At 44.8% G+C, this 24,081-nt stretch overlaps 1 protein-coding gene across 3 annotated transcripts in view; it reads left to right on the top strand.

Annotated features, from left to right (window-relative positions):
• Positions 1-24,081, top strand: part of TSPAN32 (tetraspanin 32) — a 68,021-nt gene that overhangs the window by 2,678 nt on the left and 41,262 nt on the right. For 2 of the 3 annotated variants that reach the window (XM_034770277.1, XM_034770275.1), the window contains exons 2-4: positions 581-695; positions 4,501-4,598; positions 19,173-19,247. In XM_034770277.1, coding sequence (XP_034626168.1) covers positions 581-695; positions 4,501-4,598; positions 19,173-19,247 — 288 coding nt within the window. The remainder of the gene's footprint in view (positions 1-580; positions 696-4,500; positions 4,599-19,172; positions 19,248-24,081) is intronic. The other variant, XM_034770276.1, reaches the window with a different exon arrangement.

Raw genomic sequence — 24,081 nt, 5'->3', positions numbered from 1 at the left:
TGCAGACAAAGCCTTAAAGCATAGTGCAAGACTCATCTATTGACACTAGCTTTTCCTTAGCAGAGATGACAATACACCTAAGCGACTCTCCACTCCCCAAAAGACACTGCAAATTGCTCGAGAGCAGGAGCAGAGAACGCAATCTGACCCAGGACCATTCTTGAAGCTAATAACAGCCCCCTCGTGCACACATGTCAGAATTTGGTATCTAAATACTTCAGGAATTGGTGCAATGTAAATCCATTGAAAGGGATGTCTGTGAAAACACGATTCCTCTGTTTTTTCCCAATGATTACAATTTCCTCTGCTAGCAGAGTCCAACGGATAGAGTGAGTGGTTTCATATGCAGTAATTATACAGTACTGTCCAAAGAGTTTATTAAAGGGCCCAGGGGTTCCTTTCACGTGTGACTTTCAGGTATATACTGTAAACTAACTCTCTTGGGGAACAGGTTGTTTTTCTTCAGGCATGAATTGAAGTATCTGAGTATGCCTGATAGCATTTCATAAGATCTGCAGTAGTTGTTCTGTGAATTCTGCACTTACTACTTTCCTTCCTCAGTAAAATCTCTGTTTTTCAGCTGCTGGGGCTGGCAGTCACCATACTGACCATTATCACCCGCTATGGGGCTCACTTCAGCATAATTAGTGGTGTCTCCTCTGAGGCTAACCCCTATAGAATCTTCCACAACATAGGTAAGTGTCGCATTTTTTAGTCCAACTGAGATGTCCTGTGAGGGCCAGCATCTTTGGAGCTATGTAAAATTAGGGTGCAATGAAAGGAAATACAGAGACTCCACATGAAGTGGGATTCCAATTAGGTGTATAGTGTTGCCGCTACAGAGGCAAGGTACCTCTTTTCTGTATGAGAAACACCTGCTTGGCCCTTTGGTGGGGGAACGCTGTTCATCATGCTTCAGCACTGCTGAGTCCACTGCTGTCCCCCTTGCTTCATCTACTACAGACAAAGCATGGAGGGTGATAAATATTCTATAAGTAGGCCCAAAGGTATGGGAGGAGCTTCAGAATAGCTCACAATGGAAGTGAGAGGCTGGGTAGGACCACAGAAAGGAGCACATTATAAGATACAATCTATGGGGCCCTTTAAAAGTTTGGACATTTATATTTGTGTGGGATAGAAGGGAGACATAAGTGAACAGACAGTAAGGAAAGCAAGAGGAAAGAGATGGAGAGGGGTCAGGTCCTGAATTCAGCAAGGTACGTACCTAACTTTCAGCACAAGGGTAGTCCCATTGAAGGGAATGGGGCTAGTAACATGCTGAACATTACATATGTGTTTAAGCACCTTGCTGAATCAGGACCTTGGGGAACAAACAGGGCAAAGAAATACAGACAAAGAATTGGGGGAACAGAGAGGAGGATTAAGAGGACAGATTGGGAAGAGTTCAAGGAAAAAGTGTTGTGATACATGAATGTTCATTGATGCTTTGGTTAATTGGCCTACCTATGGATAAACTGAAAAAAATACTTAGGGCTGCATTCTGATCTCATTTACCACAGGGTGAATCCAAAGTACTGTGCCTGAACTCATGTCAGTGGAGCTAGTCCAGTTTTACATCTGTTTTAATGAGAGCAGAATTTGGCTCATAAACCAACCACGATTCAATTTCAGGTGGCAGCCAGCTGTGCCCTCACTCTCTGTATTACATCCCATGAAGAGAGTAGGCATAAACTACTGCAGATGGTCTCACAGAATGGAGGCCAACAAAAATATGGAAGAGCTCAGTGTCTCCTTACCTGCAACCTTAGCTGAATTTAACTGGCACGATTGGAACGGTGTGATTATCATGTAAAAACCGTCCCAGCCACGCAGCCCCAGCCTGGAACCAGGTCTTCATTCCATTTACGGCATGTGGCGACTTCTTAAGGAAGGAAAGGAGTGGGAGACAAAGAGGAAAATCAGAGAAGAAACTACAACAGAAAAGTGGAGGAGAGGAGGCAGAACATAGAAACGATAGGTGTGTGTGTGTGAGAGAGAGAGAGAGAGAGAAATGCAAAAAAAAACCCCAAAAAACAAAAACCCTCTCTTCCTGGAACAGCAACTATTGTCTGTCACAAGCAGGAGTTGCTGCCTGTGACCAGCTTTATGTCAGACATTGATAGGTGAAAGGGTCATAGGGAAGGATCAATGCACCTAAGCTAGCAAAAAGAAAAACTTAAACAAATTAAATGGGAAAAAGACAGTAAGAAAGACCAGAGTGGGAAGGTAAGAACACCCTAGGCATTAAAATGCTCTGGATTGCCCCTGTTTTTTGATTTGGGGATAGATATCAGGATTTTCTCATTCAACAATATTTGAGGTTCATCCTTTTTCCCCCCCCCCCCCTCCATTTTATTATGGCTACTGGGATGGTGCCTATCTATATCACACTCCCAGGGTTTTAACTTTTGGGCTTAAGCAAGTCAAACCCTCTTGTGTATTCTTGCTTCCAGGCTCCAGTTAAATATTATAATTGGTGGGTCTAAAGCCCCTTCACTTCCAGACTTAGGCCTGGTCTACATGGGGAGGGGGAAGGATCTAAGTTGACGTACTTAGAGCTACTCACCATGGTGTTTTCACTGCGGTGAGTCGTCTGCTGACGCTCTCCCATCGACTCTGCCTGCGTCTCTCATGGCGGTGGAATACAGGAATCGACGGGAGAGCACTCGGGGGTCAATTTATTGCATCTAGACTAGACGCAATAAATCGACCCCCGCAGGATCGATCCGGCGGGTAGTATAGACATACCCTTAAAGTACTAGTGCAGGGCATTATTAGAAGTGAGCTCTGGGTTGAAGAGCTTTCAGCATCAGTGTATTCCCTGAACTCTCCCATTGGGTATCAACTAGAACTCCGCTCTGGCCAGGAAATAGAAGGTGACTGTTTCACAAGATTAGCAATGCATAAGCTCCTGATAGTGGGTACTGGAACTCAAGCTCTTTTTCAGTAGTCTGTGATTCAGTAGGATCTTTATCTGAGTGCAGAGACAATTGTAAAGGGAACTTGTGATCTTCTGGCAAAAATAACAAGGTGGCCTGGCATGTTTCCAGGGCACCTGGTTCTGCTGGAACTATGGGAGCAAAGGGTCGGGGGGACACTGCACAAAGGTTTATAAACTTAGTGTGGTGGAACAAGTAAGCCATATAAAGATGAACACTGGATAAGTTTAAAGTCTGTTGCAGTCTCCTGCAACCCAATCCCTTTGTATCTTGTCCATTTTTAGAGCCTGATCTAGCAATGCACTTAAGCATGTGCTTAGCTTCACGCACAAAAATAGTCACATAGAAATCAATGGAATGACTCATGCATAAAATTAAGCATATAGTCAAGTGTTTGTGGGACCAGGGCCTTAGATTGTAAGGTCTTTAGGGCAGAGACTGCCCCTTATTTAGTGTCTGTACCGTACCCTGCAGAGCAAGGGTCTTCCATATATTACAGCTACATCCAGTATGAGCATGCAGACCCCTTCATACTACAGTATTTTAACTCTGATTATTCTTCTCTGCACACACAGGGCTTATCTATATGAACACTTAGTTCATGGCAAACTGGAGTATAAATCTACCCCATACTAATCTGCTGTGCACTAAGTGTCCATGTGGACACTGTTGCTGTGCACTAAAAGTTTCCTAGTGCACTATGATCTATCTCATTTCAAAGCGGTGTAGATCGAAGCTTTTAGTGCACAGCATAAGAACGGCCATACTGAGTCAGAACAAAGATCCATCTAGCCCAGTATCCTGTCTTCTGACAGTGGCCAATGCCAGGCTAGTGCTGGGTAGATTTACACCCCAGATTGCCATAAACTAAGTGATCATACAGACAAGCCCAGGGAGAAGGCATTTTCCTGGTTTTTCTTGTCATTTTATTATTAGAAACTTTTAATAAAGAGATTAAGTCAGTTTACCAAGATTACTTCCATTACCCAAGATGGTCAGAGATGCAACCTCATGCTCTGGGTGTCCCTAGCCTCTGACTTCCAGAAGTTGGGAGTGTACAACGGGAGATGGATCACTCGATTGTCTGTTCTGTTCATTCCCTCTGAAGTACCTGGGATTGGCCACTGTTGGAAGACAGGATACTGGACTAGATGGACTACTGGGTCGGACCCAGTATGGCTGTTCTTGTGTGCACCCTTTAACACAGTCCTTTCTTTTCAGATTCAGCAGAGCAAAATGTCTTGAGTTTCTACATCTTAAATCTCTGTCCTGACACAAAATTATGTCACCCCCCCCTTAAGATTTCAGCAGGTTTGTGGGCAGGATGGGGAATGTTATTGTGCCTTTGCTGTGAGAGGGGACTGGCACTACCTGCCAAGATTTTTAGCTCTGTGATGTTCTCAGACTTCCCAGCCTAATGGCTTGAGGAGCAAAAATCCAGAAGTTCCTCATGAAAGGCAAGCTCTTACTTATCAAAGGGGGCCCAACCCTGCTTAAGGGGAAAGAAAGGCAGCTAGGGCTTCATGTCTTCTTAAAACTCCAATGTGTGCCTTTCCTCCAGCGTTCTACAGCGGGATATGTCTGAGCATGATTCTGGTCCTCGCAGCCCTGCTGAGTACTGTTGCCACAGTGAGAGAATCTGTGTGCCTCATGGCAATGGTAAGTGTTTGCTTAGAGGGGCATGGGTGGGCAGGGAACAGCTTTTCCAAACTGGGTGATAACACCATGATATGGAGATACAGGGAAGAGGCTTTGTCTGTATCCAGCTTGTTCCTCACACTTGGCTTATCGACCATTACATGTGATATTTGTAGTGTTGATTAGTTGTTTTGCCTTGTACCCTAGAACACACATCATGCACACAGTGGGTTGCCTGCTGCTTTTCAAGGCATAGCTGTGCCTAACCTCTCAAAGTGATTCCAGGTGATGATTTTATCCATATGTGACCTGATTTTTCGAGGTGCTATGTGTATATATGCCTCTGATTTGGGTCAAGGGGAGGTGCTTATCTGCCAAGATGATGACAATTATTTTTGGTTTACTTTTGTAATGCCAACATTCTTCTGTAGGGTGTCCTTAATGAAGTATTTCTTTGTTTTTTCTGATATTTGGGTCAGATTTTGAAGTCCCGTGTTCTGCCCTGCAACAGCAATCTTAACTCCAATTTAATGAAGTATTTTGTAAACGTCATGATGATTGTGAGCTTAGAACATTTGGTGGCACCAGCCCAGTTTTGACTGCATTACCAGTTTTAGCATGCTGTCGAGGCTAGCTTTCTACCTAACTCATACTTTTAAGGAAAACTAATTGGAGTTCATCAGCTGGTATATGCATGAAATGGATATTTTCTCCTCAAAATGTGTCAACCACATAGTCATATCGTTTGGGGCATTCCTGCCAACCTCCTCTAGCAAAACAACCCCCATCAGGCGACACATTTAAACCATCTGTTTTGCTTCGTTTGGGATTCCCAATGCATCTACTGTCTGCCTTTCATCTTTCAGGCATTAAGCTCTTCAAGGCATTCATCTTCTGTCTTGTAAAGCACCAAGCATATTAACAAATAACACTTCCACACAAGGAGAAGGGAGACGAGAAGGCAGTTTTTGCCCTGGTGATGAAAGCTGTATGCATTTCAGCAGCAGATTTAGACCCTCCCTTGTTGTTTGTTTTAAACCTCACGCATGGAGTTGCCTTGGCATCAGACAGTCCTGGAGGCAAGAGCGGGGTGTGTGCATCTAGGACGGGGGAGAGGAAAGCAGTGGAATAAGTGCCTAGTAATGCACAGGGGTGGGTGGGGGCTGCTTTTTCTGATGTTGTAGTAATATAGTCTGTGAACTCAAGGGAAGCCTGAATGTGAACTGCAAAGGCTGGGAGTCACCAGTATACTGGAGTCATTTTGTGTGTGTGTGCGTGTGTGTGTGTGTGTGTGTGTGTGTGCTGCTATAAGCCCTGCAGTGTGGGTGGAGTCCTTTGCACTACCTGTTCTCTCCCTGGAAGACAGAACAGCCCAGGGTCAGGGTGCCTCTTTTTACCTAGATCCATTGTGAGTGTGTCTGGGGCAGAGGAGGGGGGAGAGATAAGGTCTAAGCTTCTTGTTGACACAAACAAGAAACTAGAAATGCGTCATTCTAAGAAAGAAAAACTCCAGCAGTCCTACAGGTTTCCTTCCAACTGAACAAACTATGTACTAATCCACTCTTCCCTGCTGCACCACTAGAGGGTATCAAGTTCTTAAAATAAGAGAGAAGCTGCCTGCAATCTTGTTATGAGCTGCAGTATTTTCATACACATTCTCACCACCATTTTGTCTCTTTCTTTCTAGTTGTCCCCCATAGTTTTAGTAGGAAGAACATTATCAGACCGGTCAGGTCAGATTGTACTGCCACCCTTCTCACCAGCCTCTTACGCAGCCACCGCTCTGCAAACCAGTTTACTGCTGTTCATTCTGTGGTGAACTTAAACTTGTCCTGGGTTTTAATTGTCAAAGTCTGAGTGCAGAGCCAGCTGCATGACAGAAGGGAGGGGAATGTCCTGTTCAATCAACTTCTTCAGATTTCATACATTAGTTACGTTATTTGTTATTTTTATTATGTTTGTACCCAGACAAGGGTTAAGATCCTAATGTACAATCTAATAACACAGTCTTTGCCCCAGAAAGCACACCATCTAGGATTTAGACAATAAGCAGCAACTAACAGAAGCAAGCACAGTAGGGAGGATGAGGGAATGGTAGCGACAGGTATGAGTGCATGAATTAGAAATCACAATAGTTTTTGTAGACAAAGAGGGTTACCAGCCTAGCCAATGCCAAACTCTCAGAAGATGAGCTGTGAGTCCTGCTAAATCTGCAAGAGCTTGGGAGCTCATGACTAGCAGCTAAACCAGGTCCTCTTGCTGAAGAAAGCCTCAATGACAGTAGCTAGCAGAAGAGTTTTCAGAAAAAGGTGCAAGAAATCCCTTAATAGTCAACCGTGGAATTATCTGTCCAAAGGGGAAATTCCTTGCTAATCCCCACAAATTTTAGCTAGCTAACACCCTCCAGGGTTTGTGTCCTTTATACATTTTTATTCTATATGTATAATGTAGCAGGGGATGTTGTTGTTGTTCATATAAATGTCCTATCCTGGTTTGAATGTTGCTCAACTGTTGGCCTTTATATCTTGTGGCAGTGAGTCCCACAGGTTAATTCTGTGTGTGTGTGTGTGTGTGTGTGTGTGTGTGTGTGTGTGTGTGTGTGTGTTTTTGTTTATCCATGCAAGTGCTTTTCAGTAACTAATCCTCACAATACCTCTAGTGATCCCAAATATACCAGTAGGCAATTAAAGCAAATAGATGAAATGATTTACCTGTATCAGTAGAGGCGTTGTAAGGACTAGGATTAGAAGTCAGGAGACTCTGGCTCCCAGACCTGGTCTCAGAGCACTGCAGCATACGCCTGTGTCACAATGTGTTTCATAGAAAAAGTCTAAAGTCCCTTTTCTGTAGCTTTTTTGTTTATTGATGTACTGGACTTTTCTTCTTCGTTAATTATTGATGTAAAGAAGCCTCTCTGTATAAAATGGATCTTGTTAAGAGGATTTAATTATGTAATCAAACAGAGGAGGAAGCTATAATATTGATGTTCTTATATCTGTGAAAGTCAAAGAAAAGTGATAGGGACCTCTCTACACACGCCCATTGTAGATGAATTGCTTTGATAGACTACCAACATGTGGTCCATTGGATAGCATGCTGGACTGAGAGCCAAGAGACCAGAGTTCTGTTCCTGTCTCTGATACTGTGTGACCCATAAACAAGTCACTTTACCTACCTGTGCTTCAGTTTCCCCTCCTGCACTTTGCTGTCATTTCTATTTAGATTGTAAAACCTCTACAGAATGGGTGGGTACAGTGCTTAGCTGATGTGGGGGGCAGTCTTGGTTGTGGGGCCTCTTGGGGTATGTCTACATTGCCATAAAACACCTGTGTCAGGCTCGCAGGGGATGGGCTTTGGGGCTACAAAACGGCAGTGTAGATGTTTGGGCTCTGGGACCCTAAGAGGTGGGGAGGGCTCCAGAGCCTGGGCTCCAGCTCTAGCCTGAACGTCTACACTGTAGTTTTATAGCCCCACAGCCCCAGCCTGAATTCAGCCAACATGGGCCAGTTGCAGGTGTTTTATTGCAGTGTAGACACACCCTAGGTTGAGGTGTAATACAAGTAATGATACAGGGCTTGCAGTAGTGTGGCTTACCCTGGTTTCAAAACAGGGTAAGTCACATTGAAGGGAAACCTCATTTTATACCGGTGCAGCACATCTATACCAGAGGGTTCCTTGTTGTATTTACACTACAAATATCCCCAGTGTAGACAGGCCCTAGTATGCTACCCACTGACATTTAAATAGCGTGAGTGAACCCTACAGCACAGGGTGGTGGTCAGATCTCCAACTAGGAGCTGCATATGTAATTAGGTTAATATCCAGAGTCTGCTGTGATACCAGGGAACTGGAAATGGTGGTCTGAGGTACTGCATTAGTGTCTAAAAAATCTTCTTCGACTGAGGGGCCGGTGAGAGTTTTATGGTCTGTCTCATCAACTGTGAGGGATAAGAACTGATACAGTATCCTTGGCAAAGCTTGAATCATTGCTTTCCAATGGCAAACTCCATATCACTGAATCTAAACGTCCTGTCATTCTGGTAGTGTCCGAAGCCATGTCAAAATTGAAATGGAGGAGGAAAGGAAATAGCACTCTCTCTAGAACAGCTAGTATAAAGTAAAAATCTCCGACTCCAGCAGTTCTTGAGATACTGGGTATTGAAGTTTTGTCAGAAGGGAAGGGAAGAGAAAAAGAGGAAGGGAAAGAAAAATAGAGAAAGAAAGTAATAAGTAATCACAATTGTGTGTCTTGAAAATCCAATAACTGAACATTCTAGGGCTAGAAACACAGCTAGGCCAGAACAGAATGTTTTCAGGACCGGTAAACTATTCCAAAGACTGGTTCCAGCCCAGTGATCAAGAAGAAGAATCCTCAGTTCCTGTCTGATCCAGCTCAGCTTTTCGGTGTAGTTCAGAGTGACGTATCACTATGGCAGGCATTTAGCATAAGCTGTTTACTTTACTGCTCCCAGATGTATAATTGTAGGCAAGTGTGTTAGGGATTCATAATAGTACAGCAGTGCACTTCGATGCCTTGCTTTAGCAGTCATCTGCTTCCTAGGCTGAGCCTGTACTCGCATCAATTATGCACTAATTTACCTGGACTGATTTAAAGCTGTACTGCCTCCCGAAGAAACTGACACAGGTAGAGCCAGCACTACACAGAATTCTTGCTGCATTCAGTCAGAGAGCACTAAATTGATTTCTCATGCAGACAGACTCGTCGGCTTCTTAGTAGATATGGAGAAAGACAAAAGCCAGAATACTGCTTCCTGGCAATGGAAAACTGGGGGAGTAATTTTTTTTCTTTTGTACAGATTAAACAAGTGATGACATAAAAATCCAGTTAATGTAACTGTACCGTAAATATATTGACTCTGGTCAAGGAGTGTTCAAGGACAGCTCAGGAGGAAGAGTGCAAGGATAGTTTGAAGCCAGCCTAACCACTCCCCTGATCTTGGGCCACTGTGTTGGGCCCAGTCACCTGGCATAAGAGCAGCCTTCATGTCTAATTTACTTTAGCTTCCCATATCCCCAAGGGGCTGTTACAGCTCTTGGGGGATTGCTAGGGCATAGGGCAGCCCCTATTCTGGCTACAGGAGTGGGTTGTAGGAGCTGTTGAACAGTCTCTGCCACCAGAGGATTCTCCTTAATCCAGAGTGACCCTCCCATGGCTGGATCTGCCAGTTCTGCTGGTGTTTTGCATTAGTTGAGTGGTGCAAAGCAGCCCCACCACAGCTGAGGATAGGGCCATTAATTGTATGCAGCATTAATTGAATGCAGCATAAGATCTGAGTTTGACTGCACTGAATAAGAAGGGAAGCTGAAGTATAGCAAGGTTTTTATTTGAAGGGTGAACGTGAGAAAGGTAGATAAAAAGATAGGCCAGTCAGGGGATGAGAAGACATTTCTATGGATCCTGCCAAGTCTACAGAAGACAAATAGTTCCTTGCAGCAATAATGAAAATAAGGTAATTCATAAAGGAGTAATTGATTATTAGCTCAGTGACAGCATTTGATGGGGCTGAATGTGTTACATCTCATAAAAGAAAATGTACTGCATCATCTTGCAACAAGCTCATACCAGTCTTCTTAGAATCGGGGGGGGGGGTGTTAAGAGGCAACCTTGGCTGTTTGTATTTAAATACAACTACTTGTTTTTAAGAATATCTTGTAATATAATTATAAACGCTCAAACCCTCTGGCTAGGAAATGAACAAGCAGCCTGTAATACATTTATGAGTACTTCTAGGAGTCATATAATTGTATATCATAGAATGGATGGAGGGAGATCTCCCAACAGGGAGCAAATTTCAGTACTGGCAACAAACTACATAAAATAAATACTGGTAGAACAGACACTGACAGGCAAAGGAGTGGGCAGACATGGTGGGAGATGTGGAGAAGGGTCTTAAACTACATAATCTGAGACATTTGAGAGACTTTTATGAGGTGGTGGATTGGTTGGGGGGGAAGTAGAAAATGTTTTGAAATTCTTTCCATTTGGCAGCATTCAAAATGAACCAATTTTGGCAGGGGAGGGGAGGTTATGAATTTTTTTTCAGTATCTTTATTGAAATTTTTCATGAAACCTTTTTCATAATCCCTTTTTTCATTTTTCTGAGAACCATATTTTCATATTGGCATTGAGTAAAAATTTGAGTTAAAATACCTTGGAAAATGTCATCAAAAACAGGTAACTTCAGTAATGCTGATAATCTTTAATGAGAAGTATTGGTGGGTTTTTTGTTTGTTTTTTAAAACTCCTTTTTTCATTGTGGAAAAAAATGTGAAAAATTTGACTAGTGAGTAGTAATCGGAACAGGTCTTGAACAGCCTGGAATGCTTCACCTCTCCTCTAGATTTCATTCCTGACTCCAGTTCTCTTGTGCTTTCAAGGGTTAACATTTCACCACTGTACAGTCAGTTTTATTGCTATGATCCAGTTGTGGGGAGTGGTGGAGAATTGTCCCTTCAGAAAGGAGAGCATAGAGGGGCAGTGTTGTCTTTGGCTCTGTCTCAGAGCCATGACATCACTCCTCCTGGGCTCTACCCAGAGATTCTGCACATTGTTGCAGTTCCTTGCAGCAGCTGTCAAACAGCAAAACAAATAGTTCAGTTGCTGCTGCGATTCCCAGCTTTGTTTCCACTAGCAAAGGGACACGCGTGGGTCATGCTCCCGGCGCAGGTTCTCTTAGCTCCTCTGTTAAAGCCTACAAAGAAATCGAGAACTAGTGGTGGCTAATCCATAGGGAAGTTAGAGGAGGCTGAGCTATAGCAGTTAAAGGGTATGTCTACACTACGAAATTAGGTTGAATTTATAGAAGCCGGTTTTATAGAAATCGGTTGTATACAGCCGATTGTGTGTGTCCCCACATAAAATGCTCTAAGTGCATGAAGTCGGCGGACCGCGTCCACAGTACCGAGGCTAGCGTCGACTTCTGGAGCGTTGCACTATGGGTAGCTATCCCGCAGTTCCCGCAGTCTCCGCCGCCCAGTGGAATTCTGGGTTGAGATCCCAATGCCTGAATGATGCAAAACAGTGTCGCGGGGGGTTCTGGGTACGTGTCGTCAGGCATCTCCCCCTCCGTCAGAGCAACAGCAGACAATGGATTTGCGCCTTTTTACCTGGGTTACCTGTGCAGACAACATACCACGCCAAGCATGGAGCCCGCTCGGCTCAGCTCAGCTCACCGTCCCCATATGTCCTCTGGGTGCCGGCAGACATGGTACTGCATTGCTACACAGCAGCGCTAATTGCCTTTTGGCAGTAGACAGTGCAGTATGACTGGTAGCTGTCATAACTATAAAAGGAAGGGTAACAGCTCTCCTGTGTACAGTATTATAAAATCCCTCCTGGCCAGACTCCAAAATCCTTTTACCTGTAAAGGGTTAAGAAGCTCAGGTAACCTAGCTGACACCTGACCCAAAGGACCAATAAGGGGACAAGATACTTTCAAATCTTGGTGTGAGGGAAGGCTTTTGTTTGTGCTCTTTTGTTTGGGAAGTTGTTCGCTCTTGGGACTGAGAGGGACCAGACATCAATCCAGGTTCTCCACATCTTTCTAAACAAGTCTCTTCTATTTCAAACTTGTAAGTAAACAGCCAGGCAAGGCATGTTAGTTTTACTTTGTTTTCTCAACTTGTAAATGTACCTTTTACTAGAGTGTTTATCTCTGTTTGCTGTACTTTGAACCTGAGGCTAGAGGGGGTCCTCTGAGCTCTTTAAGTTTGATTACCCTGTAAAGTTATTTTCCATACTGCTTTTACAAAGATGATTTTTACCTTTTTTTCTTTAATTAAAAGCCTTCTTTTTAAGAACCTGATTGATTTTTCCTTGTTTTTAGATCTAAGGGGGTTGGATCTTGATCCACCAGGAGTTGGTGGGAGGAAGGAGGGGAGATGGTTAATTTCTCCTTGCTTTAAGATCCAAGGAGTTTGGACCTGTATTCACCAGGGAATTAGTGAAGATTTTCCTCAAGGCTTCCCAGGGAAGGGAACTAGCTTTGGGAATGGTGGCAGCGGACCAGATCTAAGCTGGTAGTTAAGCTTAGAAGTTTTCATGCAAGCCCCCACATTTGTACCCTAAAGTTCAGAGTGGGGAAGCAGCCTTGACAGTAGCCTTCATTGGCGATCTGGGGGCTGGCAGACGTGGGGCTGGCAGACGTGGGGCTGCATTGCACACAACAGCAGTCCCTTGCCTTTTGGTAGAAGATGGTATATTACGACTGGTATCCGTCGTCATCATACTGCAGTGGCTGTCAATCATGGGCACCTGGGCAGTCTCAATGATGATGGCTATCAGTCGTAGTATGCTATCTTCTGCCAAGTGCCCAGTATTTTCTGCCAAGCACCCATAAGATGCCGAGGACTATCAGTCATGCTGCACCGTCGTCTGCCAGCTTAAGATGTAAAAAATAGATTTGTTCTGTATTCATTTGCTTCCCCCTCCCTCCGTGAAATCAATGGCCTGCTAAACCCAGGGTTTTGAGTTTAACCTTTTGGGGGGCCCATTCTGTGACAGTTGTTTGATTCTCCCTGATGCACAGCCACCTTTGTTGATTTTAATTCCCTGTACCTGTACGCCATGTCGTCACTCGCCCCTCCCTCCCTCCCTCCGTCTGTCAGATACTAGTTTCGCGCCTTTTTTCAGACCAGACGCCATAGCACTGGGATCGTGGAGCCCGCTCAGATCACCGCGGCAATTATGAGCACTACGAACACCACGCATATTGTCCTGAAGTATATGCAGAGCCAGGACATGCCAAAGCAAAACCAGGACCAGCCGAGGAGGCGATTGCAGCGTGGCGACGAGAGTGATGAGGAAATTGACATGGACATAGACCTCTCACAAAGTACAGGCCCCAGCAATGTGCAAATCATGGTGTTACTGGGGCAGGTTCATGCCGTGGAACGCCGATTCTGGGCCCGGGAAACAAGCACAGACTGGTGGGACTGCATTGTGCTGCAGGTGTGGGACGATGCCCAGTGGCTGCGAAACTTTCGCATGCATAAGGGCACTTTCATGGAACTTTGACTTGCTTTCCCCTGCCCTGAAGCGCCAGAATACCAGGATGAGAGCAGCCCTCACAGTTGAGAAGCGAGTGGCCATAGCCCTGTGGAAGCTTGCAACGCCAGACAGCTACCGGTCAGTCGGGAATCAATTTGGAGTGGGCAAATCTACTGTGGGGGCTGCTGTGATCCAAGTTGCCATGGCAATGAAAGACCTGGTGATATCAAGGGTAGTGACTCTGGGAAACATGCAGGCCATAGTGGATGGTTTTGCTGAAATGGGATTCCCAAACTGTGGTGGGGCGATAGATGGAACCCATATCCCTATCTTGGCACCGGAGCACCAAGCCACCGACTACATAAACCTCAAGGGGTACTTTTCAATGCTGCTGCAAGCCCTGGTGGATCACAGGGGACGTTTCACCAACATCAATGTGGGATGGCCGGGAAAGGTACATGATGCTCGCATCTTCAGGAACTCTGGTCTTTTTCGAAATCTGGAGGAAGGGACTTTCTTCCCAGACCAGAAAGTAACCGTTGGGGATGTTGAAATGCCTATCGTTATCCTTGGGGACCCAGCCTACCCCTTAATGCCATGGCTCATGAAGCCGTACACAGGCAGCCTGGACAGTAGTCAGAACCTGTTCAACTACAGGCTGAGCAAGTGCCGAATGGTGGTGGAATGTGCATTTGGACGTTTAAAAGCGTGCTGGCGCAGCTTACTGACTCGCTCAGACCTCAGCAAAAAGAATATCCCCATTGTTATTGCTGCTTGCTGTGCGCTCCACAATATCTGTGAGAGTAAGGGGGAGACATTTATGGCGGGGTGGGAGGTTGAGGCACATCACCTGGCCGCTGATTACGCGCAGCCAGACACCAGGGCGGTTAGAGCACAGCAGGGCGCGGTGCGCATCAGAGAAGCTTTGAAAATGAGTTTTGTGACTGGCCAGGCTACGGTGTGAGACTTCTGTTTGTTTCTCCTTGATGAACCCACCGCCCCACCCCCCCACCTGGTTCACTCTACTTTCCCTGTAAACCGAAAACCCCACCCTCCCCTCCCCCTTCGAGCACCGCTTGCAGAGGCAATACAGTCATTGTTACTTCACATTCATTCATTCTTTATTAATTCATCACACAACTAGGGGGATAATTGCCAATGTAGCCTGGGATGAGTGGGGGAGGAGGGAAGGAAAAGGACACACTGTAGTTTAAAACTTTAACTCTGCTTATTGAAGGCCAGCCTTCTGATGCTCGGGCAATCATCTGGGGTGGAGTGACTGGGTGGCCGGAGGCCCCCCCACCGTGTTCTTGGGCGTCTGGGTGAGGAGGCTATGGAACTTGGGGAGGAGGGCTGTTGGTTACACAGGGGCTGTAACGGCGGTCTCTGCTCCTGCTGCCTTTCCTGCAGCTCAACCATATGCTGGAGCATATCAGTTTGATGCTCCAGCAGCCGGAGCATCAACTCTTGCCTTCTGTCTGAAAGCTGATGCCCCCTATCATCTTCAGCCCGCCACTTGCTCTGTTCATCCCACGATTCAGCCCGCCACCTCTCCTCTCGTTCATACTGTGCTTTTCTGTAGTCTGACATTGACTGCCTCCACGCATTCTGCTGTGCTCTTTCAGCATGGGAGGACATCTGGAGCTCCGTGAACATATCATCCCGAGTCCGCCGTTTTCTCCTTCTAATCTTCACTCTCCTTTGTGAAGGAGAAACAGTTGCAGCTGGTGGAGGAGAAGGGAGAGGTGGTTAAAAAAGACACATTTTAGAGAACAATGGGTACACTCTTTCACGTTAAATTTTGCTGTTCAGATTACACAGCACATGTGTTTTTGTTACAAGGTCGCATTTTTCCTCTTATATTGAGGGCCTGCCGGTTTGGTGTGAGAGATCACTCACGCAGTGCCAGGCAACAGATTTCAGCTTGCAGGTAGCCATGGTAAGCCACAGTCTTTTTTTAACCTTCTTAATATGTGGGAATGGTTTCAAACTGTAGCACCCTCATTTCCCATACCAAGCACCCGTTGGGTTGGCCATTTAAAATGGGTTTGCAATGTAAAAGGAGGGACTGCGGTTCCCGGGCTAACATGCAGCACAAACTCAACTAACCCCCCTCCCCACCCCCAACACCCGATTCTCTGGGATGATCACTTCACCCCTCCCCCCCACCGCGTGGCTAACAACGGGGAACATTTCTGTTCAGCAGAGCAGGAACGGGCACCTCTGAATGTCCCCTTAATAAAATCACCCCATTTCAACCAGGTGACTGTGAATGATATCACTCTCCTGAGGATAATGAAGAGCGATAAGGAATGGATGTTGTCTGCATGCCAGCAAACACCGGGACCATATGCTGCCATGCTTTGTTATGCAATGATTCCAGACTATGTGCTACTGGCCTGGCGTGGTAGAGTGTCCTACCATGGCGGACGGGATAAGGCAGCCCTCCCCAGAAACCTTTTGCGAAGGCTTTGGGAGTACATGAAGGAGAGCTTTCTGGAGATGTCCCTGGAGGATTTCCGCTCCATCCCCATACACGTTAACAGACTTTTCCAGTAGCTGTACTGGCCGCGATTGCCAGGGCAAATTAATCATTAAACACGCTTGCTTTTAAACCATGTGTAATATTTACAAAGGTACACTCACCAGAGGTCCCCGGTGTGCCCTCAGGGTCTGGGAGCACGCCTTGGGTGAGTTCGGGGGTTACTGTCTCCAGGTCCAGGGTGATAAACATATCCTGGCTGTTGGGGAAACCGGTTTCTCCGCTTCCTTGCTGCTGTGAGCTATCCACATTATCTTCATCCTCCTCTTCCTTGTACCTCGAACCCTCTTCCCTGTGTGTTTCTCCAGTGAAGGAGTCAAAGCACACAGTTGGGGTAGTGGTGGCTGCACCCTCTAGCATGGCATGCAGCTCCGCGTAGAAGCGGCATGTTTGCGGCTGTGCCCTGGACCTTCCGTTTGCCTCTCTGGCTTTGTGGTAGGCTTGTCTTAGCTCCTTAATTTTCACGCGGCACTGCTGTGCGTCCCTGTTATGGCCTCTGTCCTTCATGGACTTGGAGACCTTTTCTAATATTTTGCCATTTCTTTTACTGCTACGGAGTTCAGCTAGCACTGATTCTTCTCCCCATATGGCGAGCAGATCCTGTACCTCCCGTTTGGTCCATGTTGGAGCTCTTTTGCGATCCTGGGACTCCATCACGGTTACCTGTGCTGATGAGCTCTGCGTGGTCACCTGTGCTCTCCACGCTGGGCAAACAGGAAATGAAATTCAAACGTTCGCGAGGCTTTTCCTGTCTACCTGGTCAGTGCATCTGAGTTGAGAGTGCTGTCCAGAGCGGTTACAATGAAGCACTGTGGGATAGCTCCCGGAGGCCAATAACGTCGAATTCCATCCACACTACCCCAGTTCCGACCCGCTAAGGCTGATTTTATTGCTAATCCCCTTGTCGGAGGTGGAGTAAAGAAACCAGTTTAAAGGGACCCTTAAGTCGAAAGAAAGGGCTTCGTCGTGTGAACGTGTCCAGGCTTAATTCGATTTAACACTGCTAAATTCGACCTAAACTCGTAGTGTAGACAAGGCCTAAGCTATCACATTGCATAGTTCTTTGTATTGACACCTGGCAGCATTTCTGTCTACTTGCCTTCTAGTTTTAGGCTTTGGAAGTGTGGTGTGTTATAATAGTTCAGTTGCTTATTGGACACTGTGACCTCACAATCCATGGGGTCAGATAGTTGCCCTGGAGAGCCTGAAATATTGTCAGTAATAGTGTGCATTTTCAACCTTTTTCTCGGACTCATAAACTCTAAGGTCAGAAGGGACCATCATGATCATCTCTAGTATGACCTCCTGCACATTGCAGGCCACAAAAATCTCACCCACCCACTCTTGTAATAGACCCATAACCTCTGGCTGAGTTACTGATGTCCTCAAATCATGGTTTAAAGCAGGGGTGAGCAAACTATGGCCTAAGGGCCACATCCGGCCCTACAGACATTTTAATTTGGTCCTCGAGCGCCCGCCAGGGAGCGGGGTCCGGGGCTTGCCCTGCTGTGGCGCTCCAGCCGGGGAGCGGGGTCAGGGGATTGTCCCACTCCACGCGGTTCCCGGAAGCAGCAGCATGTCCCCCTTCCAGCTCCTATGCGTAGGGGCAGCCAAGGAGCTCTGCATGCTGCCCCCGTCCCAAGCACTGCCCCCGCAGCTCCTATTGGCCAGAAACTCTGGCCAATGGGAGCTGCAGCGGCGGTACCTCCGGACCGGGCGGGTTGCAGAGCCACCTGGCTGTGCCTCCGCATAGGAGCCAGAGGGGGGACATGCCACTGCTTCTGGGAGCTGCTTGAGGTAAGCGCCACCCGGAGCCTGCACCCCTGACCTCCTCCCATGCCCCTGCCCCAGCCCTGACCCTCTTCCTGCCCTCTGAACCCCTCGGTCCCAGCCCACAGTACCCTCCCGTATCCTGAACTCCTCATTTCTGGGCCCCACCCCAGAGCCTGCACCCCCAGCTGGAGCCCTCATCCCCTGCCACACCCCAACCCCCAAATTTGTGAGCATTCATGGCCCGCCATATAATTTCCATACTTTTATAACATTTCAGTTAAAGCATCCATTTAATGAAGCCATAGAAAAATTTCTAAAAAAGAGTAGAAATATTTAAAATGTTGACAATTTTTCACAAAATGTTAGTTTTCAATAAAATTCTGGATTCAACTTCAGGATCCATGGGCCTTTAAACATTTTACTGTCATGTTTCATTTAGGTAAGCAGGATCTACTGGTCTCATCCTCATGACAGGCATTCCACCTTTCACTGAATCTCCAGATAAAATGTTTGTTTTGTTTTCTGCAACTAAAGAGATGGCTTTTCTAACAGCCAGTCCTGGAAACTTCACCAAGAATAGGAAAGTCAGCCTGCATTCTTTCTGGCTTCTTCATCATTATCACTAGCCATACTATTCAGGGTCAGTTTCTGACCTTGATTACATCTGTGCAGTCCTACACCTGCACAACCCCCACTGGAGTCAGTAAGAATCAGCTTGGCTTTGCAGTTGGTGAAGCACAAGCCAGAGTAGAATCCAGCTCACTCTCTCATAGCTGTTGGCTCTGCTGTGTTATTGAGCCAAAAAAATGGTAATATTTTTCTCTCTCTACTGAGCGGACAGGCTCTGAACACACAGGGAGTTTGGATCTCTTGAGTAGGAAGGTGCAGTTTTTCACATAGTCTCACTTCAGAATAGAACCACATTTTAAATCTAATTTCTTAATTTCACATTTTTCTTTGTAGAACCTGAAGCAATAGGTTAGCAACTCTATTGTATACAACATGCTCTTCTGCTGAACATCCTTAAAAGGCCACTGTGTAGTTAGTTATGGTCCCTGCTAGGGAATTTTAAAACTATTGTGAAGCTGGCTTCCTTTAAGTGATTGAGATTTTGAAGGTTGTTTAAAAGAAGTTAACTTTTAACTGTGACTTGCATTAAACCTGCCAAAGCCAATATAATTAACTATTCTCCTACTGTGTTTTCACATAAATGTTTTCAGCCCCTGAAGAGGAAATGCTGCAAGTAACAGTGCTTTCTCTCTGTCTTCAGGGATTCTTCTGTTTTGCCATTGTTTTCTGTGCACTGATACAGACTGCATTCTGGAGATACACCAACAACAGTGAGGTAAGTGTTTCTTACTAAGAAATACCAAGAACCAGTCATCAGATGGTGATCCTATAGCAGTGACTGCTACCAAAAAAGAAACACCTGTTACATTTGAACGTTGAAGATGACATGAAGTTTTAAATTTTGTTCAGTACTGTTGCCTGATCTTTAGATTATGTATTATTGAATACCTAAGAATCTCCAGTTATCACTCTCCGGGTAGACAGGTACTTGTTCCAAGATCAGGCCCAGTATTATTCAAATTATTATATAGTTGGGAACCCCAATGTGCACAGTTGCAACACTCACACACTATAAAAACTCTTTTCGATTTACAAATATAGTTTATTAATACATTTAGCACAATCACAAACACCCCAGCTTAATAAGATAGAGATCCTACAGAATGTACATCTGCACATCCATATACTCCCACCATCCCTTGTAGAACAACCTGAAATGATTGCCATCGTCTTCCTCCTCACCATCACCTTCCCCATTATCACCAGTGGCCATCATTCTGGCACCTCCCAAGGACTACATCTCTCTCTCCTACCACCCCGTAGGCTGGGATGCCACTTTTATAATATGTTACACTGACGCCACTATGTTTGATGCATATTCAGTAAGGGATTTTCCCCCTTTTCCTTATTTGTATTTCCTCACTTTACTAATGTGGGAGTGTCTTTTTCCTGTAGGTTAGTATATCAATGATCTCAACTTATTATCATATGCATCAGTTCATTACCATGGCCTTTTGTGATTAGGTATCACATTTGTTATTTCTGTCCTCCACTGGGTTGTGGTGTACCTGTTAAGCTTAAAAGAGTATGAACTTAGGAAAGCCCCTATGCCAACCTGCTTTAACACATCCTCTTTGTTAAAGGTCACAACCATATACGGATCTTATGCTTTAACCCCTCACCATCTAACTAGGTAAAAGGTCCCAAACATATGTGTGCTAACTTTGCCTTAGCTCAACATACAGGATATTGCCTGCAGGTCCCTTGTGTTACTGCCAAAATATACTCTAATATAAATCTATTATAATAAAACAAATAATCAAACCCGTAAGAAACTTATAAGAATATATATATATGGCAAGCAAGCAGGCTAGCCTTAGATGTATCTCATGTACCTGTTTTGTACATCAGTTCATTGCTGGGACACTTCTGTGGCTGAATTATGTACCTGTGGTTAGAACTTCCCCTTAAACTCTATTTCAGCTCCCCATATACTTGGGTTTTCCATTGGGCCGTTTATCTATGCAACGTTTATCTGTTCAAAGTTCATAGGTGTCAAGCCTTATGCTAACTTGCTGTAGCTAATATCTTACAGGACACAGGCATACTGCTGAATATAATGCAAAGCCTTGAATATTATAAAGGCAAACTAGCCCACTGGGCTACAATACTTAGCTATTCAAATAGGCATTCTGTAAATCTATATAAACTTCACTTAGTTGTTCAAGGTCAATATCTTGCTCTTCATCTGCTTAGTCCTTGTGATCCTGAAGTGCCCTAGATTGCAGTAACACCTGGTCAATGAGTTGAATGTGGGTGATAATCCACAAAACGTAATGTTTAATATGATCTGGTTGATCCTACTAGTTCTTCCCTTTAGGGCAATAATCATGGTGGGTGATTTTAAAACTAGTTTGCCAGGAGAACAACACAAGATGAATGACCATGAGACTTTTTCCTGTAATGAGAGGGCGCAATTCACTCTTAAAGCAACGGAACGCATTTTGCTAGATTATAAAGCCACGAGGGTCTCTTGTGATATTCATCTAGCCTGACCTCCTCTAAACTGCACCATAGGATTTCACTATAGTATATCTTTTTGATTTTTTTTTCCCTAAATCTTGATTTTAAAATGTCTAGCGATAGAGGATTCACCATTACCGTTGGTAAATTGTTCCTATGGTCCCTCACTGTTAAAAATTTACACCTCATTTCCATTCCTTATTTGTCTAACTTCAATTTGCAGCCATTGAATCATCTTATACCTTAGTCTGCTAGACTGAGAAGTCCTCTATCAAATTTAATTCCCCAAGTAGATATCTACAGACTGTGACCAAATCACTCCTTAACCTTCTCTTTGTTAAGCTAAACAGATTGAGCTACTCGAGTGTATGCTTTCTTAATCCTTTAGTGGTTCTCATGACTCTTCTCTGAACTTTCTCTAATTTATCAACATACTTCTTGAATTGTGGAACTGAACACATTATTCCAGCAGTGGCTACTTCAGTGCCAGTTACAGGGGTAATGTAACCCCCTCCTCTTACTTGATGTTCCCTTGTTCATACATCTAAGGATTTCATTAGCCCTTTTGGTCCTAATGTTGCACTGGGAGCTCACTGTCAGTTAATTATCCATCGTGAATCCCAAGTCCTTTTCAAAGCCCCCCATCCTGTATGTACAGCCTATAGGCTTTGTTCCCAGATGCATGAATTTACATTTGGCCATATTCAAGTAGATATTGTTTGCTTGAGCCTAGCTTGCCAAACAATCCAGATAGCTTAATTACTGCGGTTTTAAAATGTCAGTAACCCTAACTATTTGGAACCAGCCTTTATTTCCTTAGTGATTAAAGCCAACCAACAGCCTCTTTACCATGAAATGCAGAAGCTTCAGTAAAGTAATTGCTACCTGGAATATGAGCTCTGAAGAAGTCAAATGGAATAAGACTCCAATTAATAATTTCCCAGAACCTGGGTACACAGAGTAATCATTAAAGCCTTTAAGTTAGTTCCATGGAGAGATGAATGATTAGAGTAATCCTGTGAGCAATCTTTTAGAGAACTTGTATGGTATTGGAAGAAATTGTTACCCTTCTGATGTGACACACAGAACAATTTCTTTAAATCCTGTCATATGACTGCATGGTGGTTCTCTTCAAACCTCAAAATAGGACTGAAAAACTATCCTTCTTGGCAGGATCAGACAAGAGGGAAACAAAGACCCACACTAGGTTAATTTAATAGTGAAAAGTGTAAGGTGATGCACTTGGGGATGAATAATAACAATTTTAGTTACAAGATGGGGACGCATTGGTTAGAAGTAACGGAAGAGGAGAAGGACCTAGGGGTCCTTGTTGACCGCAGGATGACTATGAGTCGACAATGTGACGAGGCGGTGAAAAAAGCCAATGCGGTCTTGGGATGTATTAGGCGAGGTATATCTAGTAGGGATAGGGAGGTCCTGCTTCCGTTGTATAAGGCGCTGGTGAGACCTCATTTAGAGTACTGTGTGCAGTTCTGGTCTCCCATGTTTAAAAAAGATGAACTCAAACTGGAACGGGTGCAGAGAAGGGCGACTAAGATGATCAGAGGAATGGAAAACCTGTCGTATGAAAAGAGATTAGAGGAGCTTGGGTTGTTTAGTTTGACAAAGCGAAGGCTGAGGGGGGATATGATTGCTATCTTCAAATATATCAGAGGGGTTAATACAGGGGAGGGAGAGGAATTATTCCAGCTTAGTACTAATGTGGACACGAGAACGAATGGATACAAACTGGCCGTGGGGAAGTTCAGGCTAGAAATTAGACGAAGGTTTCTGACCGTCAGAGGGGTGAAATATTGGAACGGCCTTCCGAGGGAAACGGTGGGGGCGACGGACCTGTCTGGTTTTAAGATTAAGTTGGATAAGTTTATGGAGGGAATGGTTTAATGGTAAAACATAGTAGCCAAGGAAAACCAAGCAAGGGTACATGAATAGCATAATGGCCAACAAGGGTAAGGCTAGAGACTCTTGCCTATATGCTCGGGGTCTTACTGATCGCCATATTTGGGGTCGGGAAGGAATTTTCCTCCAGGGTAGATTGGCTGAGCCTCTGGAGGTTTTTCGCCTTCCTCCGCAGCATGGGGCAGGGATCACTAGCAGCAGGGTCTCAGCCGATTGAAGTCACTAAAACACAGGATTGGGGACTTCAACGGCAGAGTCCAGGGAAGGGTCTTGCGGCCTGCAGCATGCAGGGGGTCAGACCAGATGATCATAATGGTCCCTTCTGACCTTAAAGTCTATGAGTAATGGAGATTACAACTGGCCTGGGAAATGTGTTCTGAGCATCCCAAGTCTACAGCAGTTCAAATCTCTGTAAGGGCCACCTGGTTGGGTCATTAAAAGATGATCTATTAATATCGCATAATCACCACCCATTTGTCAGCCTGTATTTGAGAGGCCATTGCCTGCAATAGTGAATGTATTGCCCATCAGTACTGAGTGCACTGAGAAGGTTATGAAAAGGATTTTTGTATTTGTGTATTTTCCATAGCTTTAGCTAAAGCTTTTAACACAGTGACTTTTTCATAAGAAAATGTTTAGCATTAATCAATGCAGAAAGGAGGCCAACATCCCAGCTTGGATTCCTTTGCAAAATGTGCTTGTAATAAGAGATTAAAAAAAAAAAAAAGTGTTATCAGACAAAAAATAGTTCAGAGTTGCATATAGTTGGCCTTAAGAAATTCCACTACATAAATAGGCTACTTAATGACATTTTTTATTTCAGACATAACTGAACGGGGAAACTTAGATTTACAAGAAAAATAGTATATTAAATTAATATAGATATTTGCCAAAAAAACCCAAATTGTTTTGACAAGGAGTTTTGTGAGGTTGGGGGGGTGGGATTTTTTCTGCATATTTTCATGTCACTCTGTCACAGGATGACATGAAATAAATTAAGTAAGTCCATTTCCCCTGTGCTAGAACAGGAGCTCCCATTTGATCATTTAAGAGGTCTGGGCAGCACATTGGGAGGGGCGGGGGGGCTATACAGGACTAGAGAGAATCTGAGGGGCAAGTCTCAGTGTGGGAGAAAGAGACCTGCGGAATCCGAGCTGTCTGACTTG

This window comes from Trachemys scripta, chromosome 4, assembly GCF_013100865.1.
Source record: "Trachemys scripta elegans isolate TJP31775 chromosome 4, CAS_Tse_1.0, whole genome shotgun sequence".
Taxonomy (NCBI): Eukaryota; Metazoa; Chordata; order Testudines; family Emydidae; genus Trachemys; species Trachemys scripta.
Note: the sequence above shows the minus strand (reverse complement) of the source record. Positions and strands in the feature narration are given on the sequence as shown.